The 21243-nt window shown below is 42.3% G+C and overlaps 1 protein-coding gene across 3 annotated transcripts in view; it reads right to left on the bottom strand.

Annotated features, from left to right (window-relative positions):
• itpr1a (inositol 1,4,5-trisphosphate receptor, type 1a) overlaps positions 1 to 21243 on the bottom strand; it is a 159969-nt gene that overhangs the window by 2660 nt on the left and 136066 nt on the right. For all 3 annotated transcript variants that reach the window (XM_055914751.1, XM_055914754.1, XM_055914763.1), the window contains 9 exons: positions 19904 to 20026; positions 12590 to 12765; positions 11521 to 11685; positions 10309 to 10498; positions 9786 to 9881; positions 9434 to 9567; positions 3447 to 3612; positions 1581 to 1741; positions 305 to 466 (listed from right to left, as the gene is read on the bottom strand). In XM_055914751.1, the coding sequence (XP_055770726.1) occupies positions 305 to 466; positions 1581 to 1741; positions 3447 to 3612; positions 9434 to 9567; positions 9786 to 9881; positions 10309 to 10498; positions 11521 to 11685; positions 12590 to 12765; positions 19904 to 20026 (1373 nt within the window). The remainder of the gene's footprint in view (positions 1 to 304; positions 467 to 1580; positions 1742 to 3446; positions 3613 to 9433; positions 9568 to 9785; positions 9882 to 10308; positions 10499 to 11520; positions 11686 to 12589; positions 12766 to 19903; positions 20027 to 21243) is intronic.

Raw genomic sequence — 21243 nt, 5'->3', positions numbered from 1 at the left:
GTGACAAAGGTTATAAACTCTGGGAACCCACTCCACCCATCACATCCAACCCCAACTCCACAAACCTTTCTCCACAACCACTCAACAGCCTGGAGCAGTGAGATTCAAACATACCTTCTAATCAATTCAAAATGGCCCCTATCCACAGGCACTTGTAAATATAGAAGGATTGGATCAGTTTAATAAGCAATAGTAACCTATCCAGTCATCTCAGATTTACATGAATGCCAAGCCAATTAGCTGTTGGGAGACAATGGGGGATTTGACAGACATCTCTCTGTGTGTCTCTGTGCAGATGACTCACCTGCTCCTTGAGTTCCGTGAGCTGTCCAGACAGGTTACACACCAGCCTCATGGCCGACTCCAGCTTCTCCTGCAGGTTCCTGATCTCGTTCTGCTCGCCCTCCGCATCACTGCTCACCAGCGACATTGCACGCATCCGTGGGAACCAGTCCAGGTTGTGCTCCTGTAAATAAGAATTTGCTCTTAGTTGCACAACTGAATGCATTCAAATGACATGGGTCTTCCATGTTTAACCCAACGCCTTTGAATCATAGAAATGCCTTGAAGGCATTGAAACATAAGAGAAAGGCTGAGGGTTAGCAACAGAATCCCCCCTTGTACTGTATTTGTGTTCTACACTTTGATTTGAATAGGACAACAAAAGGTATGATGACCAAAAATAACAATGTACACCGAACATTAAAACCTATGACTCTCTAAGAGCTGATTAATGGCATCTCAGGTCTATCATAAAGGAATACAATAATTAACCCCATTCCCTTTCAAGTGTTTTCATTGTCACAGCTTAATCTGTTTTGGGGTTTGACAACAGTTAAGTCTTGTACCTCTGCATTTCTGTTTGTCTCATCCTGTGAGATCACAATGTGTGTGAGAGGGTGGCAGGTAGCCTAGCGGTTAAGAGTGTTGGGTTAGTAACCGAAAGGTCGCTAGTTTGAATCCCTGAGCCGACTAGGTGAAAAATCTGCCGATGTGTCCGTGAGCAAGGCACTTAACCCTAAATAGCTCCTGTAAATCGCTCTGGATAAGAGCGTCTGCTAAGTGACTAAAATCTAAATGTGTGTCTGTCATCCAGTGTGTTTGTGTCATTCAGTCACTCAGTGTCATTCAGTGTGTACGTGCCATCTCTGTCAGTTGAGGGCGGAAAGGCAAATAGCTACGTTGAGGCGTGTGTGTGTATGTGTCACTTTCTTCTCTCTGACTCAGTACACACTACATACACACAACTACGTACACACAAGGTCAACAGAGGAGGCATTTAGGTGCTGAAAGGAGAGTCAGGAGGATAAATATGCGGCCAAGGTCAGCAGCTAGTCAAGGGATTTACCTGACCAAACAACAACTCTATTTAACAACTCTATATATCACAACTATAATACAGTATACCCTAACCATGCAAACTTCAGTCTACCCCCAGGACAGGATGCATGTTGTAGTGTACCCTATGCACTCATGTAAGTGGGGCAGCCTGGTAATATGCTGTATCAAATGACCTGTCAGACATTGTGGTTTGAGTCCAGAGCCAGCAAAGGCCTGGTGTGTGTTTGTGTGTCTGTCACCTTGATCATCTCTGCGACGTAGCTCTCGGGGCCGGTGTACTCTGTGGAGTCCTTCACCTTGACCAGCACTATGAAGAACAGGTAGTGCCACATGTTGTGCTCCTCCTTGATGTGCTCCTCAAATGTCACCGTCTTGTTGTCAAACTTGTCTCTCTCCAGACCTGTGAGTAAATAAAACACACACACACACACAACAGGAATGCTGTCAATTAGGTCAATATGACAGAAGACCTGGTGAATGCTAGGGGTATTATTAATAAGGGTTCTAGGATAAACTAGGGGTTTGTTGTAACTTTAATGGGTTACAGAGTTAATGTTTACAGTTAATTCATTGAGCTGTATCTACAGATATTTTCTTTAGTTATTTACATATGTAATTGTATTATAATTTGTGTGTTGGAGATTGAGAGAACTACATACATATTTTGTTGTATTGGTTAGTATTGGATTACGCTTTTGACTGCAAGTTCCAGAATGCCTTGCGACAGGAAGTAGAAAGAGAACGCGGCAGTTATGTACAAGTGACAAGTGATTATCCTGACCTTCGCTAGCAACTTTCTTTTGTTTTGTAGAATCTAAAAGTTGTTACATGTAACATGAACAAGTAGTATTACTAAAAGAAGCTTTCATTTCAAACCCGACGTCCCGAGTTATTACTTTGAAGATAGTTATTCTATAGGGTTCGAGTTACGATAAAGATCGTAAATCAATTCATCGAGGGTAAGCCATTGTCGACCTTCCAAGAAAAGGAAAATGTGACTTCCTGAAAGCAGAGGAGCACTTTCAATCCTGTGATATAGTGTTGTGTTTAACAAGCATCTGGCAGAAGCATTTTGACCTTTCCTGTGAACAAAGAACCCTCTCTCAGTCTGATGACTAAACAACATTAGTCTTCCTGGACAGACTGGCCATATTCCCAGAATCTCCAAAATATGAAAATGATCATGTGAATTTAAGGAATGTGTGGGAAAGTGTTGTCATTTTAGATTTGATCTAACTAGGCCAAAATCCTCCGACACCTGTTTAGGTCCTGCTACTACAGTAGGTGTATTGTCATTGAAGTAAAGAATAGGGATTCTATTCATGCACATACTGTATACTGGAAGAGGAACAAAAGGCAAGTCTGACTGTTACTTCAGCGGCTGAGAGGAGGACCAGGTCAATGGCTTGAGGAACCACCTCGCGCACTGTGATGGGATACCATCTTTCTAATCTCTCTCCCGTCTCTTCTTTGTCTCCGTTCCCCCCAGGAAACCATGGCGATGGTGAACCACTCTGGTCAGGCCTCATCTAACGCATGTGAGTCATAGACCAGCTCCACATACATACAGCTCAGAAACAGATCAGGGCCTGTGCCTGGAAAACTGATCCAAGATCATATTGTGTGAGAACTGGCCCTGGACTAATTATATCTGCTGCCCACTGGGCCCCCACTACTTGACTGCCTGAGAGAGAATAAATGCGTGATGGGCAGGAAGGAATCCTCCATGACTCAGTCTTCTAGAGAAAGAGGGAGGAAAGAGGTGATGCAAGCAGTAAACTAACATTCATACAGGAAGGTCAAGCTAAGGACGTGTCTGCAGAAGTTGTGCTTACTCATGAGGGTGTGTGTGTGTGTGTGTATATGTGTGTCTGTACACACTCAGGTCATGCTCAACCACCGTGACTCCATGTAGTTTATTTAGAAATAGAAAAAAGTAACCATTTAAGATTATCTTGTAAAGTAGAACTAAATTCTGCACGAATCTGCCAATTTTCTACTAATAAACTGAAAACAAAACTATTCAGACTAAATGTCTACCCCAGTAAAATGACTAGTAGTTCTTTTCTTCTCAGGCTAGAGACAGTGCAGCTATGTCTCCTCACCACAGATGAAGCAGGTGGTCTTCAAGACCTCTTCCTTCTTCTGTTTCTCACTCCTCAGGTCTGCAAAGGTATCGATGATGACACCGAAGATGAGGTTGAGGACAATGATGATGACCATGAAGAAGAAGAGCAGGTCGTAAATCACCCTGGCCGCAAAGAGAGGCTCCTAGAAAGAGAGAGGGGGGGATTTGAGGGAGAGGAGAGGTTATAACTTATAATACATGTTAGTAAGCATTATAAACTCCAGGTCACGACATGTACTGTACAAGGGCTGTGGAGGTCACGAAATTTCAGCTGGTGATTGTCAAGCAAATAACTGGTCGGTCTCACAGTAATTGACCGTTAATTAACAAACACATGTAGCATCTCCTGACTTCCACACATAGCCTACAAGCCACTGATGCAGACATTTGAAACATCTACATTTTTACAAGTCTAATAAATTCATGTAATATAGCCCAAACCTGCACAATACATTTATTATTTATTTTAGACAGGTCTAAAGAAACATAATATGAAGAAAAAGTAGTCTATTTCATAAGAACAGAATAGCATACTCTGAGTTTTCCTTATGTTAGGTCCTGATCTGGCTATGCCAAATGACTGTGGGCTACACTAGTTCATTTAGCAGACAAGATTTGGTTAGAATTATTTTATAGTATGAAGAACACAATTGAACAAACCTGAATAAAATAGAAAGGATATTTTAATGAACAGCAAAAGCACTAGCCTATGTCAATCTACTATCCCCATAGTACAAAGGTCAACCTATTCTATTCTGTGAGAAATAAATATTCCAAACATAGTCCAAACATAATTTGCGATAGATCCCAAATTAATACAACCACTAGCATCAAAAAAGCTTTTTTACGCAGTGTGGCTGACGCAACAGATCAGAACATTTAGCTTAAAATGTTCATAAACTATTAGGCTATTTCTTCACATTATAAGCGTAGCAATGCGCACATGGTAGTAGGCTATAAGCGCAAATGTTCCATTGGCGGAAAATGCCATGATCAAAAAGGACCGCAAATGCAATTATGCATGTAATGCTTTTATTATAAAAGGTGCATTTCTATGGTGAAAATTATCTTCCCCAATTTTGAAACTCTGCTAGTTAGGCTAAACACCTCTTGTAAAGCGGATTCATGTGCTTATTTTTAAGTATTTGGACAAACCTTATCAAAACATATAGGCGTTTGGGCTAGGTTACATGATTTGTGCGACTGATTAGAAAAAGTCGCAAAAAAAAGGCATTGTTTCTTATGCTGGCAAGTGATTATATATCATTCACAATTAATAGGCTAATATTGTCACCTATCAGACTATTCTTGATGTAATCTTGTCTTTACATATGCAAAATTTGTTTTGATTTAGAATGGACCATTATCATGCACCTGTATTGAAACAGGGACAGCGGAAAGAATACATGTCATCTATGCACATAAATAGCAAATGGAGGACGCTTTTCATGTGGTTAACTTTCATCCCAGTCAGGTAGGCTATACTCGTGTTGTAAAGAGAAGCAATGTGCTTACTATTAGGAACGTTGAGAAATAAATATAGTAGGCCTAGCCTATAGAAAGCTGATTGGATCCTCCTCTTTTTAGTAGAGGCCATCACTCTGTTTTCTCATGCAATTGCATAGCCTATAGAAATGTTGCGCAACATGAGCTCATGGGCTCTCATGAAGTGTTTGATTAGATTTGCATTGATTTCCGAGTGATTAGAGGAACAATAGAGTACTGAGTACCAGGCAGTTAGCAAGTTTGGTAGGCTACTAATGACCAGCAGCAGCATCAGAGCTTGGAGAAGCCTAATTACCGGACTAAACGGTCACGTGGAATTTGACTGCCTTCATGACTGGTCACCGCAACAGCCCTAACTGTACCACGCTATAGCTATTATTCTTGTTAGTTGGAGTAGAAAGTGACACAGTATGGGTGTACAGACTAAACCAGGGATGAGCAACAGGTTTTTGGTCCAGCCCACTAACAGCTCAACCTATAAAAATCTATTTAACTGCTCGAATGCAATAAAAATAATCAAGGTCAATTTAAATCAATGTAAACCAGTATTAGATGATTTAGGTGTGGACTGGACATACTGTGACCCTTCAGGATGGCGTTGCACATCTGTGGATTAACCACATATAAGATTTAACACAATATAACACAAAGAAATGACACATATAACACATAGCACAATAAGGTCAGAGTAAAGCCAAAATGTTAGACAGTGAAAGTGGGGCCTGACCCTGGCATGTATCATACTGGGCTGACATATGATGAAGTGACCTAGTTCAGAAAGAGTGACCCATAAGCCTTGTTCACACACAGTGCAGGACTTAATGGTCAAATCCGTTTTGTAATACTGACTTTCCAAACAACAAGAGACAAGTGACCAAACCGGATGTGTGCGTGTTCAGACAGCATTCATTTGCTGACATGGCTATGCTAGTTGTCATAGTAACGACAGGTGTGTGCACAGTGGTGTAGGCTGATTGGTGGTGTGCTCATGCTTCCTATCACTCAGAAGTTATGTAGCAAGTTAAGGTGACAACAATGCCTGCAATTGATGTTTCCCAGTTGCTTTGAATGTTCAAAATCCTAGTGTAAGAACACTTTTAAAGCCTCAAAGGATAAGGTGATCCAACTTTCAAATCAAATCCTTTTTGGCTAGCCAAGGCTGTCAACTAAGTTAGTTAACTAGGTAGCTGTTCAGCTTTCCAGCACATTTACTTATTTGTTTGTAAACAATTAACAAGCTAATTAGCTACCACATGTTCTTGTCAAACTGTCAACAGAGTAACTAGCTAGCAACAACAATGCCAAACAACAGTCTAAAAACCACTTGAGGGCAAATAAATCAGATGTGACTGTTCAGACACAAGTCACATCGCCAGGAATCAGATTTGTATCTGATGTCAAACCACCTACAAAGGTGGTTTGATATGTGGCTTGAAATATTCGATTCCATGTGCTTTTTGGCTGTGCATATCCATTGAGTTGGATATGCAAATAAATTTGGATTTTAATCACTTCAAACTGCCAATGTCAACACGGCTATAGTGATGGCCCGGGATGTGTTCATTTGAGTAAACAACTAAAAACATTTAAAAACATTTTACAATGGAAAGTGGAAATTCGTTATTAGACAGGTCCAGGTAGTCCCTCTTCGTTTCAGTCCGTTTCTTCCATTTGGTGCCTATAATGAACATGGCCCAGGCTTTTACATAAAGGCAGAACGGGAGCATTGGTTATGAACAGGGGTATAGCCTAATCTGCCATGTATCATTTGTGTTGATGTGAAACATAAGAACACAAGTGCAAGCGGCCAGATGCCACACTATTACGACAACAAGAAACAGTTACGCAAACAGGCTATAATGTCGGTAACCTAACACAGGCTCTTCTCTCTTCCAGCACCTCTTTTGGACCGTAACAAGCATTTTATAGCTCAAGAGGCAAAGATTAAAATGTTCTGCACCATAAAACCTCTGGAAAACTTTAGAAAAGCTATACATTTCAGAGTTTCTGGATGAAGCTTTTTTTTATAAAGAAACAAAAACAGACATTCATTTCAAATGTAGGCTACAGGTCAAATGATCTTCTTGGGAGGCACCTAGTGTGTGTGTACCAGTTTATGACAGGAGCAGACATTTCTCCACGATGTTCTATGTCATCAGCCCTGGTCTGACAGAGTTCAGAGAAAAGCTATTTCCAGACCCTACTGATTCCCACACAGGGAAGAAGGCCAAGCAGATGGAGGGGGTTCTAAGGAAATTATTGCAAAACCTCAATGTGGGGTTGGGGGTAGGCCCATGACCACCGCAAATGACTGCTGATGGCACTCCCCCAGAATCTACCTCCATCCCACCGTATCGAACTGCCCCGTTTCACCCCTCAGAATGCCTCTTCCCCAGAGCTAAACAACCGTATCAAGTTCTGCACATGTGTTAAATAATGCATAAATCAGTCTACCGGTAGCCTATGTTGAATGTATTTTAAGACATGATCTTGGTTTTATATGGTCTGTAACTTCCCATCAATTGATGTAACCTATGTTGTAGCTAGATACTGACAAAGTTTGTACAACATGTCGATCATGTTGTTTATCATGTTGTTTATGTTGTTTATGCAGCACACAAGAAGTTTGTACAACATGTCGATCATGTTGTTTATCATGTTGTTTATGTTGTTTATGCAGCACACAAGAAGTTTGTACAACATGCTTTTACTGTATATAATACATGTGCAGAAAGTACAGTTGTTTAGCTACAGGAAGAGGTGTACAGAGAATACGGTTACGCAGCCACTCCAGTCTATATACCAGCAGCACTTGAATGGTTCTTATCTAACTGGCTTCAGAAAACACATTGTGTTGGTAACGATGGTAATGACATGACTCACCAGCTTCAATACAGAACATACAGAATACAGAAACATCAGCTTAACCCTACAGAAGATACTGAGCTCTATAGTCTAACTGGACCTGACTGGGTCTGGACATTCACAAAGAATCTCAAAGTAGGAGTGCTGGTCAAGGATCAGGTCCTCCCTCTTATTTAGCTTTCCTACTCTTCAATCCCAGAAAAAACACCCACTGGGTGGCCTACCAATTTGATCAGGTTTACTGTGTACCTTTCATTTGATTGGCGCAACATTAGAATGTAGCCTATGGAGAATGCGTTCAGAATGGAGATCAGTGAAAGATAGCCATCAAAACATAAGCATATTCGTATCTGTTTCAGAAGCCATGCTTAGATTAAAAAGCCTTCTGATATTTCACAATATGTACGTTTAGGGAAGTTTTCAAGAACCCTAAGCTACTTTATGAAAAAAAAAAATCAGGTTGGAGAGCCTTTACGCACGAAAATTGTAACATTGAGTTCTTCAACCTATTCTAATGTTGAAAGACTGGTGTACATAGAATTATAATAGGGAGGACAGTACAATAGTATAGCCCTATTGCCTGCACTGACTATGGAACTGTGTGATGACAATGGCCAAGTATTGCAGCATGTGTCATGTTCAAACTGTTACTGCGGAAATACGTGTCATGTTGCTATGTTTTTCAGTTTGCTGCCATACGACTGGTTTCACGTTCATTTCGAGTGTACATAAGGAAAAATAATCTGAAAAAATGTCTATGTTTATTTACAATCCCCTTCTCCAAACAAATTACCCATTTACCTAGCTCTTATCAATCAATAACATCAATTTATAAATTACAGTGCATGAAGAATGGTGTTATTTGTATTGGGGAAAATTAAGTAGATGTTTTTCCACTTGGAATCGACAGGTTTGCTAGACCTTTATTTATTTATTTTTACCCCAATTTCGTGGTATCCAATTATTAGTAGTTACAGTCTTGTCTCATCGCTACAACTCCCATACGGGCTCGGGAGAGATGAATGTCGAGAGCCATGTGTCCTCCGAAACACAACCCAACCTAGCTACACTGCTTCTTAACACAGCGCGCATCCGTCAGAATGTGCACAGAGGAAAGTGTGTGAAAAGGGAATTAAGTTCCATTTACGTATGCGTACAGCACCAGTTAAAAGTTTGGACACACCTACTCATTCAAGGGTCTTTCTTTATTTGGACTATTTTCTACATTGAATAATAGTATTAATTGAATAATAGTGAAGACATCAAAACTATGAAATAGCACATATGGAATCATGTAGTAACCAAAAAAAAGTGTTAAACAAATCAAAATATATTTTAGATTTTACATTCTTCAAAGTAGCCAGCCTTTGTCTTGATGACAGCTTTGCACACTCTTGGTATTCTCTCAACCAGCTTCATGAGTTAGTCACAATTAACAGGTGTTCCTTCTTAAAATAATTAATTTCCTTCTTAATAAAAATAAAGAAAAACCTTTGAATGAGTAGGTGTGTCCAAACTTTTGACTGGTACTGTATATCTCGGTTCTGAACCCCCCCCCCCCCCACTTGGTGGGTGTCTGGTCTGTGTGTTTACCTCTTTGGAGGGCTTTCTCAGGACGTCTCCAACCCCCCCTCCACTCCTCAGGCCATGGCTCAGCACAGTGACGATGCACATGAGCAGAGAGTCACACGTACGCTCCTTGCCATCCTCCATGTCCTCCACAAAGTCTGAGGGAGAGTGACAGGGAAGAGAGTTAATACACACACAAAATAAGCACCTTGATGATGATCGCGTTCCAATAATCTGATAAAGGCCTTTAAGAAATGATTTTGGCTGACGAACTTTTGCACAGTCAGGCAGAACATATCTAATTGCCCTTTCACCTTACAATAATAATAACCTATGACTTATACAGTGTATATAGTTTTACTGTATTGTACTGTACCTTCCACTTGGAGCTCTGTGGTGCAGTTGTTCTCTCCAGTCTCAGACCGACACATCCCAGCAGACACCAGCTCATTGGCCAAACTGGCTTCGTCCTCTATAAAAGACATCAGGTTAGGTAGCAACATGTGTTAATGGCAACTAGATGAACAACACCTCCAGATTACACTATTATATTGTTTTCCTTGTCCCTGTACTGTTATGGCTTTCCAGGGTGTAAGGGAAGTTTGGTTGTTGTGTAACTATGTGCAACTCCTATCAACAGACCATAAACGTCTAGCCCGGTCCCAGATCTGTTTTCGCTGTTTTGCCAACTCCTTTGGAGTTGGCAAGACGGCCCAAACAGATCTAGGACCAGGCTAATAAACATTCCTGGTCTCCTCTATAGAATTGGAAGGAATGGAATGGGCATCCCCATTCAGATTAATTATGCCATAATGGGTGGACTGGCTGCAATATTGTGTGTCCCCATAGCAGTAAAACAAAAAGTAATTATATTTCTATGGTCTCCTCCTTGTCCTCACCCAGGGTGGTGTTGGGGATGCGATCCACCTCCAGGATGAAGTCATCCTTGAAGAAGATGTACCCCACGATGGAGAACAGGTAGACCAGGATGAGGGCCAGCACTGCTGTCAGTACGATGGAGCGACCGTTACGGGTCACACTCTTTATCACGTTCAGTAGAGTCTCCTCCCTGTACACCAGGTCAAAGAGCTGCACGAGAGGCACAATACAGAGTTAACACAGAGTTATAGTTAGACCTAATATAGAAACAGCATGGAAGCATTTAGGAATTATTATTTGTTCAATATCTGTTTGGAATTATACTTTTTTGTGACCTCGATAAATGTATTCAGATAAATATATTCTGGTTTAGAAAGATAAAGTGTAAGAGGGATTGATACAATTGTCCAAAAACAGAATCATTTGGATAAATAATTTCCTATTTTCTTTCATAGCTGTTCTTTTTTCCTGAGCAGATTCCCAGCCATTTTCTCTATGATAGGATATACTGCTGAAAAGTTAGTAAGTTATGTAAGTCCTGTCATTCACATGGACATTTTCTGCATCCTGAGGGGCGCAGCGGTCTAAGGCACTGCATTGCAGTGCTAGAGAAATCACGACAGACCCGAGTTCGATCCCAGGCTTTATCACAACCGGTCGTGATCTGGAGTCCCATAGAGCGGCGCACAATTGGCCAAGCATCGCCCGGGTTAGGGGAGGGTTTGGCCGGGGTAGACCGTCATTGTAAATAAGAATTTGTTCTTAACTGTCTTGCCTAGTTAAATAAAAGTTAAATAAAAAAATAAAAAGCCCCTGGGCCTCAGAGTTAGTTACTGAATGGAAATCATCCAGACTGGCACATGCAGTACGCCTGACACATAAAACAACAGCAAGCACCACTCAACTCCCCAACTACATAACCTAAGCCAGTTTCTGTTCATTAAAAGCCACTGTCCTTAAATACCCTGTGTGTGTGTGCGTGTGTTCGCGCCTGCATGCACACATTGTACGAGTCCTGAGACTGTACCAGAACATACGCTAATGGCCCTGGACAGCTTCCTATTAAGTGTAACCTTGTGCTCACCATCAGCGATACATATTAATATACAGAATATATATGTAAATGTATAGATGTGCTCACCAGTAGGCTGTAGAAGAAGACATGGACAAAGACCCCATGCAGATATATATTAATATACAGAATATATATGTAAATGTATAGATGTGCTCACCAGTAGGCTGTAGAAGAAGACATGGACAAAGACCCCCAGGCTACAGATGATGAGGTACATGAGGTGGTAGAGGAACTCAACGTCCAGGATCATGGCCTTGTAGCCCCGTGTGAACGTCCCTCTGTTCCCCACAAAACTCATCAGGAAAATGGTCTTATTACACACCTGCAGGGACAGGATAGATTCATATTTATTATCATTATTTTATCTAACCTTTATTTAAATCAGGAAATCCCACATTGAGGTCAGAAGACCTCCTTCACAAGTGAGACCTCACCATTAATGGAATAGGAGGTAATACTTGACTTAAAGTATCCAGCCATAATGCTTTATAACTTGTTGTAAGCATGTATAAGCCTTCATTATGTCTTATAAAACAAGGCTTAGAATATTTTAGGTCTCTCTCTACATAAATTATCAATATTCTCCTTGGACATGCACTACATGATGATCCATGATGACCATAAAACACAACGTGATACTATAGGACAGGCTTTTCATGGATTAGCATTGGATTGTTCTTAGTATAGTAGGTTTTAGTAATACTGAGGTTCAGTAGCTGAGTGTGGGGTAGCTGTCTCCCAGCTACAGGGAGCGAAGGGAGACAGACAGAGGGAGGAGAGGAAGGCAGAAGAGCCCATTTGACGACACAAGGGGGGCAGGCCGTGTGAAAGGGGCCGTTCCAGGGAATTTTTGGTGGCTGCAGGTGGGGTGTCAGCCTCCAGCGTCTAGTGGCGCATTTCCCAGCTGACCGACCAAACACTCAAGCCATGCCAGGCCAGTGAGCGAGCCACGCCAGGGACTGACACCACAGGCAGACTGAGCCCTGGAGAGAGGTCTGCATGGAGGGGGCATGTGGACAAGGTATGTGGGTAGTGGGCAGAAGGGTGGGTATGGGCTGTTGAGTGAGGCGTGAAGGGAGTACGTGTGGCTGGGGGTATGGAGGAGTGGGGGGAGGCTACTGAAGACTAGCAAGGCCATTCACATTGGAGCACACAGAAAAAAAGATGACGTGTGTGACTTATGATACAATAAAGTCATTCACACACGTTTCCCCATGCAGACATACGTTGAATGCTCCCAGCAGAAACAGGGTGGGCTGCAGGCCCACGGAGAAGATGAGGCGGAGGATGGTGGCGATGATGAGGGTTCGGACCCCTAGGGGCTGGGGCATGGCCACCACAATGGCCAACAATGCCAACATGCCCACCCACAGCAGGGCAGACAGGCGGGGCTCCAGGGTACCTGCCGAGGACACAAACACACATAAGCATACACACACACGCCAGTGGAGTGTGTTCATGGATGCGAAGGGAAGGCTTCCCAAAAAATGGATGCGAAGGCCAGGCAACCCAAAAAACGTAAAAATAAATAAATAAATATGAAAATGTATCTTTTGTCTCTGTGTTTTCATAATTTTCCTTCCATTCACAAGAGGCTGAATGTATCTCACTGGAGAAAGCACACAACATCGCCCCTCTGTCTCTGTATGTGTAGGCCATCTGTCTGATGCTGTCTGGTCAAAAAGAGTATGACAATTTTGCTGCCTGTAGCATTGAATGAAAGGGAAGCCAGCGAGCATTTGGCCACCCTTGATAAAAGAAAAAGTATAAAATATAACGGCAATCAACATTGAGCAAAGCTGAGTGAGCGCAACCGAATGGTCCAGGCACACACCTCAAAAAAGTGAAAAGAGAATCATTTGGCTTCACTCCTATCACATCGCGTCGAGAGAGAACTACGTCATTGACAGAAACAACTTGAATTGTTGCATGTCATTTTGTTGTTGTCCTCCGGTAGCTAGCTAGCTAAAATTGTCCCTTTCCTATATTAACCATGGATGAAGATAGGGATTTGGACTTTTACTTCATTCTCCATACTGGCCATTGATTATAATGGCGATTCTGATCCAACCATAAATTCATACATTGTGCCCCTTGACTGAGAGGATGGAAGTTCAATATGTAACTAGATGTAGAAGGATAATGTTAACTAGCTAAAAAACGTATACTGTATGACAGAGTCATAGACCGTTTCGTCAACGTTAAAAAGAGAGGAGGATGGCATCGGAGATTCTCTACATGTTGGGTGAGTCAACATGCTTTTTCTACTTGCACGCACGCACACAAATCAGTACCATGGACACCCACATATTTAGCTTACTTTGATTAGACTACTTTTTTTTGGTATCTTTTAGATGTCACTGTATAAGACTTAACATAGGTGATATATGATGTTGAAATGTTGAAGTTGAAATGGTGCTGGAATAGATGCGGGAGCTTCTGTTTTCTTTGCAACTTTCAGTAACTCTCCGTGGTTCTAAATCTATATAGTGGGGTACATGCAATATGCTTTGTGGACTTCACAAATTGTCAAATAGAAACATAAATAAATATATTTTTATCTAGGACAGAGTGAGAGATCTACTTGGAGGGGCCTAATGGGAGGGATATGTAACCTGAAAAATAGCTGTTATTAGCAGAGTTTTGGAACTCTTTGTTATTGGTCTATTAACTTAGCGACTGTTGCTTTTTTAGCGAGTTTTCAGAACCCTCCAGCAACTTTTATTGGTAAAAGACTAGTTGATAAATTCAGCTACTTTTCAGGCTGCTTTTGGGGAGTTTGGACACCGAGAGATTCTATGGTTTTGATAGCATTTAGCAACTTTTCCCCACTCAATTCTTCCGCAAATGAGAATAGGAGAATCTGTTTGTGTAACATGCATCACAGCAACTGCGCACACACAGGCAGAGAAGCACAAGGGGAGAGGGTGTGATACGTGAGAGGGGCGAAAACGCAAATTTGGTCAATTGGTGCTGTGACCTTGACAAAACGTCACCTATTGACTTCTAGCGACAAAACAAGGAGCCAATAGCGGATCACACTGAAAATGTTTTGCCAACACTGGTTGTACAATGATGTATGATACAAAACACAGGAAAACTGAATTTTGAGTACACTGGGCCATTAAGCATTCACTTACACACACACACATTAAACACCTACCTTGTCAGCCTACAATCCCCACTTACAAACAACAATCTCTCCACATAAGAATGATGTAATAAATAATGCAATAACGTTACCTCATAGTTATACTGAAAGGCACTTGAGAATGAAAATGACCGTGCACATTAAGACCAAGAGGCTTTTCCCTGATCTCTGACTACCAGCAGCCAGCTGGGGGCTTTGAGGAGCTGCACTTTGAACTCAAACAGAGCATGTTACATAACCCTAAAAAAGTAGGACACACCTTTTAGTGTGTTTTCCTTAGCGGGGCTTTAGAGAGAAGCCTACCTGATGCTCCCCTTGATCCAGGGGTAAATCCTGGATTAACGTGACAGTCACAGGGTTTCATGTGGCTCTGCCGTCACTACTATCGAACCAATCGCAGCACCAGCAGCACCCCTCCCCACCTCTACCCCAACCTGAACTAGGCGTGTAAAAAAGGGCCACGCAAAGACCTGGTACTGTAACCAGACCCATTCACTAAACCTGGAGCTTACTACTGGCAGGTGTGTGTATGTTTGTGTTAGTGATAAGGGGGGAGTGGGTGAAATCGATATTTACATATCGTAATACAATTTGGATGATATTACAGTATATTGATACTTTGTATCGATTTGTAAAATAAATATAAAGTAGCTGCGCCAAAACTTTTTCATCCTCCATTTTCTTTTGAAATAGTGAGCCAATATGTTTGCAGTAGTTTTATTTCCATGACTGACCAAAACTCATTTTCTTATGCTCTCTCATCTCTCTACAGCAGACATGTAGAGAGCAATATGTTTGGAACATCAAATCGCAATATTGAACCGCAATACATATAGAATCATGAGAATCGCAATAGATATCGTATCGGCACCTAAGTATAGTGATAATATTGTATCATGAGGTCTCTGGCAATTCCCAGCCCGTGTGTGACTGTGCGTGCGTAGGAACGGGGGTGGGAAATTAGGGCAGAAGAAAATTGGGGAAAGAGAGAGGGAGAAGTAGAGAGAAGAGGTAGATCGACATGAGAGAGAGGGAAGACAGAGGTAAAGAAGGAAGAAGAGGAGCAAAAATGGAAAAGAAAAAGAAAGGAGACAGCAAGAGTGAAAGTGAGAGAGGAGAGAAGATGAAAGTAACTCCCCCCTCTCACATGACAGGTGCCACTTACATAACTACCACTGCCTCTAAAAATATTATACTGAAAGATTCATGAGGGTTGGACTGAATGCCTGGGGGGCTGCTGGAGGGGTGTGTGTGTGTCCAACCCCCCAAAATAGTGTGTGTATTTGTAAACACACAAGGACTAGGCCAAAGGTATGTGGGGTGTCACGTGATACCCTCTCTCTCTTCACACAGCTCTACTGTACTGTAGGGAGGGAAACGCACACACAGGCACGTACTGTACTATGCTGTAATACTGCTGTAGTCAACAGGAGAGGCCTCACCCACAGCCATTCTGCTCCACTAAGTTTTCTTATTTTACCTTTATACTTTTACAAACTCTTATTGTCAATGACAGCCTAGGAACAGTGGGTTAAATGCCTTGTTTAGGGGCAGAATGACAGATGTATACCTTGTCAGCTCGGGGATTTGATCTTGCAACCTTCTGGTTACTAGTTCAACGCTCTAACCACTAGGCTACCTGCCGCCCCAGTAAATACCTAATCTCTGACCGTACTGGGTATATGGCCTGTATAGCAGCAGTCTCTGGATAACACTAATGTCAATGAGCCAATGTATATGAACTTTACACATTAGAGAGGGCTTTGGAAGTTTTTGAGTGTTATGCATTTCTTCAAGTATTTTAACAGAACTGGGTGCATCAAAAGAGGTTAACTTTAAGTTGTGCTTTACGGAAGCCAATGAAAGTTTGTGCTGGAGTGTTTAAATGGCTCAGTGAGGAACAGGGACAGTGAGTGAGTCCTGATCCCAGTCAAGTGACTAGAGGTCACTCTGCTGGAGAGAAAAAAATGCATAGACCAGCACACATTTTAAGCTGGTCCATGCCGGCCAAGCTGGTCTGACCAGCATGGTCTAATTTGTTCTGCTGGGAAAACAGCATGGTCTAGCTGTTTATGCTAGCAGACCAGCCTTCATTGTTTTTTCACTGGTGACAAGCCTTCATTGTGTTTTTACTAGTGACCAGCCCTGGTTGTGTTTTCCCTGGTGACCAAATTCCGTTGTGTTTTCACTGGTGACCACCCTTTGTTGTGTTTTCACTGGTGACCAGCCTTTGTTGTGTTTTCACTGGTGACCAGCCTTTGTTGTGTTTTCACTGGTGACCAGCCTTTGTTGTGTTTTCACTGGTGACCAGCCTTTGTTGTGTTTTCACTGGTGACCAGCCTTTGTTGTGTTTTCACTGGTGACCAGCCTTCATTGTGTTTTTTTGGGCTGATCTCTGTCACGCTCACTGACCTGATGGTATGGCAGGAAGGTCAGTTTGCTGCCAACCAAGAGGTTGAGGCAAGGAAAGGTGGGGTCCCAAGTGTGTTCATCACAAAGAATGCTTAGTAGTTGTCAACTAATGTTAGAAGCTTTCTTGTAATCAGGAAAGTTCGGTGAAGGTACACTGATCTTCTGGCAGCTAGTTGCAAGTAAGTTACTGTGCATTTGAAATAACTTAACGACATCTGGGTGCCAGTGAGATACTAGCTGTTACTGGCTATTAAGTTACTGTGAATTTTACAATAACTTACTGACATCTGGTTGCCAATTGGGTAACACAAAATTCACAGCAACTTCCAGGCACCTAACTTAAACAGTAACCTCTTAACAGTGCAGCTCTTTAATGTCACAAGCTCTAACAAAGACTGCAGAACTGACAGTGTTTAAAGAGGTACTCAACCTTCGACAACATAACCATTAACCACCTAAACTGGTACTACACTTCCACTGACAGTCGTCAAAAATATATTACAAAAAGCCGCCCAAATATGCTAATAGCCCATTGATACATTGCCCCCACCTACATATCAAAATGCAGTGGTGATAGTACCTTATATTCAAAATATTGGGTAAAAAACGAACCATTATACTAGATTATCCACACATGTACCCTAAAAGGAACCAACCAGTACCCGGTGAGTTCCTATGTGTACCTCTGAAGGTACCTTATGTGTACCTTTGACCTTTTTGTACCCCAGGGAACAACACTGTATCCTAATAATGAGAGTGTGTGGATATACATTCTTGGTAATAAAGATGTGCCTGGTGGCACTGCTAAAACAGTAATGCACTTCCACTTAAAATCTTGCAAGTTCAAATCCCCAAAATATTTATGCACACTTTACATCAAGTGTCCCTAAGCACTGCTATTTTTACATTGGTGTTGTCAGATAATCAGAAAATTATTGACTTGATTCTGGGCACATTTTAGCAAAGTGCAGAAATGTATTCTTGCCATTAAATGTGTGGGCAAATCTCTGTCATACCCACAGACCTGGTGGCGTAGCAGGAAAATCTCTGTCATACCCACAGACCTGGTGGCGTAGCAGGAAATTCTGGTCAATAGCAACCGAGAGGTTGTGAGTTTAAATCCCAAGTGAGTTATCGTCTCAAGTAACCAGCATTTTACAGCAACACCTTTATTCAGCTGTAAAAATTCAGTAACTTGTTGTTGTTTACCTTACTTTCACTGCAAACAGTTGCCTGTGTTATACCATACAATTACAGGAACTTTAACAGTATAGCATTTCATTGCATAAAAGGAAAACATGGTGGAGAGGGAAATAACAGGATGGTTCTTCACAACCGTCACAGCAGTAATGAAACCTTCCACTCAAAAAAATGAATACAATAATAATGGTTATACATATCACCCACACCCCTGACAAGGAACCCCTAAAAAATATATTTTGTATATGCTGCATGGTCTAGTAGCTGGTCAAGCTGGTCTGGGAAACCATGCCCATCATTATGATATTTCCCAGCATGCTCTATTGCAGATTGAGTTGTATAATTATTTGTTTCAATATCTGTGTTTTTGCATGTACATTGATTGATGAATTAATCAATTCATTGATCTTATGGTACACAAAGATAAATAACATACATTTTTCTAAACTAATCCAATATGTTAGTTGGATTTATTGTACCCTTTACTGAAATGGTTGTTCCAGTTTAGGTTGTCTCATTCATTCACTATCTATCCCCAGTAGTCATTCTAAATGCATATTTTGAGTGAATCAAATTTCAAAATTGTTGGATATCCTCACTCAGGTTAGATTCTAATAGGAATGAGACATCACTTTGCAAGCGAGCATAATGTGACTTGATGTTGGTTTTGTGGGTGACCAGCATATGCTGGTATGCCCAGTGTCCAAAACACAGTGAGGGCTGGTCACCGGCAAACACACAACGAAGGCTTGTCACCAGTCACCAGTGAAAACACAACGCAGGCTGGTCACCAGTGAAAACACAACGCAGGCTGGTCACCAGTGAAAACACAACGCAGGCTGGTCACCAGCCTATGCTGTTTTATTTCAGCAGGGCAACGGATCAAAGGGGAAGGAAGGTAGGAGATTATTGGGTCAGGGGAAGTTTGGGAAGGGTAGGCCGGGCAAAGGATTGTGGGTGACTTTTCTGAAGCCAAAATGTCACAATAAAAATATTTTTATTTCTGAACCACAAAGATCAGAATGCCCAATATATACACTTACTGGTACACCGTTTGGAAATATGTACTGTTGTTGTGCACTCAATGTTCCATAGTGCAAAAGTAGCTGTGTTACAAACACTTACAAAAGAGCACTAAGGAGAAAATCTTAGCAATCCAGTTGCACTGAGATACATGTAGAAGTCCAAGTGATGCAGTGCAACTGGGCTGGATCATACCACAGAGACCAGAACCGTCTGTTCTTCCTGTTTTTATCCCTCAGTGTTGTGTGTGCGGCTCACGCAACCTTCCTCTGACCCTATGTTCTACAGCAGCACCTCAAAGGGACATACAAACTTGCTTGATCTCTCTGAGGGGAACAGAGCCGTGGCCGGAGTGCCCACATAAACAGACCATGGCTCAACACACATGAAAGAATCAGCAATGGAAACAGCGGAAACCTGAAATCTCTTAACTCCTTCATGTACAGGGAAGAGTCTTAGCACTGACTGAAGATACAGATGATGTCCCTAGTGACCAGCTACAGTACGTGTAGACAATGGTTTATTTGTAAAAGAGTTCTTACCAACACTACACGCATATACACTGTAAAAAGAATCTTGTTGTTTTTACAGTATCTTACTGGTAGCCAGTAAGTACCTGTAAGCTACTGTTTAAAAAAGTACAGTATGTTACCATAATTTCCAAAGAAACTTTGGTTTAACAGTATATTACCGTAAAGTTGATAAAAAATGTAAAGGTCAGGTCGAAGGTCAGGGTCGCTGGCAGGTGACTGACCTTCACGCAAACCCTCCAGGGGGTAGAAGAAGGCCACCAGGAGGTTCATGAGGACGGCCAGGTTGAAGGAGATGTTACTCCAGAATGACATGTTCCTGGAACACCAGTACAACACGGGCTGGGCTAGAGGAGAGAGGGAGAGAGAGAGAGATAGAGGTAGAGAGAGAGAGAGGAAGAGAGAGAGAGGTAGAGGTAGCGGTAGAGAGAGAGAGAGAGGTAGAGGTAGAGGTAGAGAGGTACAGAGAGAGAGTGAGGTATAGAGAGAGTGAGGTAGAGAGAGGGTGAGGTAGAGAGTGAGGTAGAGAGAGAGTGAGGTAGAGAGAGAGAGAGGTAGAGAGAGAGAGGTAGAGAGAGAGAGGTAGAGGTAGAGAGAGAGGTAGAGGTAGAGAGGTAGAGGTAGAGGTAGAGAGAGAGGTAGAGGTAGAGAGGTAGTGAGAGAGAGAAAGAGAGAGGTAGAGGTAGAGAGGTAGTGAGAAAGAGAGAGGTAGAGAGAGAGGTAGTGAGAGAGAGAAAGAGAGAGGTAGAGAGAGAGGTAGAGAGAGAGGTAGAGAGAGGTAGAACGAGAGGTAGAACGAGAGGTAGCGGTAGAGCGAGAGGTAGAGGTAGAGCGAGAGGAGGGGTAGAGGTAGAGGTAGATGTAGATAGAGTTAGAGCGAGAGAGAGGTAGAGAGGTAGAGAAAGAGAGAGGTAGAGAAAGAGAGAGGTAGAGAAAGAGAGAGGTAGAGAAAGAGGTAGAACGAGAGGTAGCGGTAGAACGAGAGGTAGCGGTAGAACGAGAGGTAGCGGTAGAACGAGAGGTAGCGGTAGAACGAGAGGTAGCGGTAGAACGAGAGGTAGCGGTAGAGGTAGCGGTAGAGGTAGAGGTAGCGGTAGAGGTAGAGGGAGAGCGAGAGAGGTAGATCGAGAGAGAGGTAGAGAGAGAGGTAGAGAGAGAGAGAGAGAGAGAGGTAGAGAGAGAGAGAGAGAGAGAGGTAGAGAGAGAGAGAGAGAGAGAGAGAGAGAGAGAGAGGTAGAGAGAGAGAGAGGTAGAGAGAGAGAGAGGTAGAGAGAGAGAGAGGTAGAGAGAGAGAGAGAGAGAGAGAGAGAGAGAGAGAGAGAGGTAGAGAGGTAGAGAGGTAGAGAGGTAGAGAGGTAGAGAGGTAGAGAGGTAGAGAGGTAGAGAGGTAGAGAGGTAGAGAGAGAGAGAGGTAGAGGTAGAGAGGTAGAGAGAGAGAGAGAGAGAGAGAGAGAGAGAGAGAGAGAGAGAGAGAGAGAGAGAGAGAGAGAGAGAGAGAGAGAGAGAGAGAGAGAGAGAGAGAGAGAGAGAGAGAGAGAGAGAGAGAGAGAGAGAGAGAGAGAGA

This window comes from Salvelinus fontinalis, chromosome 3 (genome assembly GCF_029448725.1).
Source record: "Salvelinus fontinalis isolate EN_2023a chromosome 3, ASM2944872v1, whole genome shotgun sequence".
Classification (NCBI taxonomy): Eukaryota; Metazoa; Chordata; class Actinopteri; order Salmoniformes; family Salmonidae; genus Salvelinus; species Salvelinus fontinalis.
Note: the sequence above shows the minus strand (reverse complement) of the source record. Positions and strands in the feature narration are given on the sequence as shown.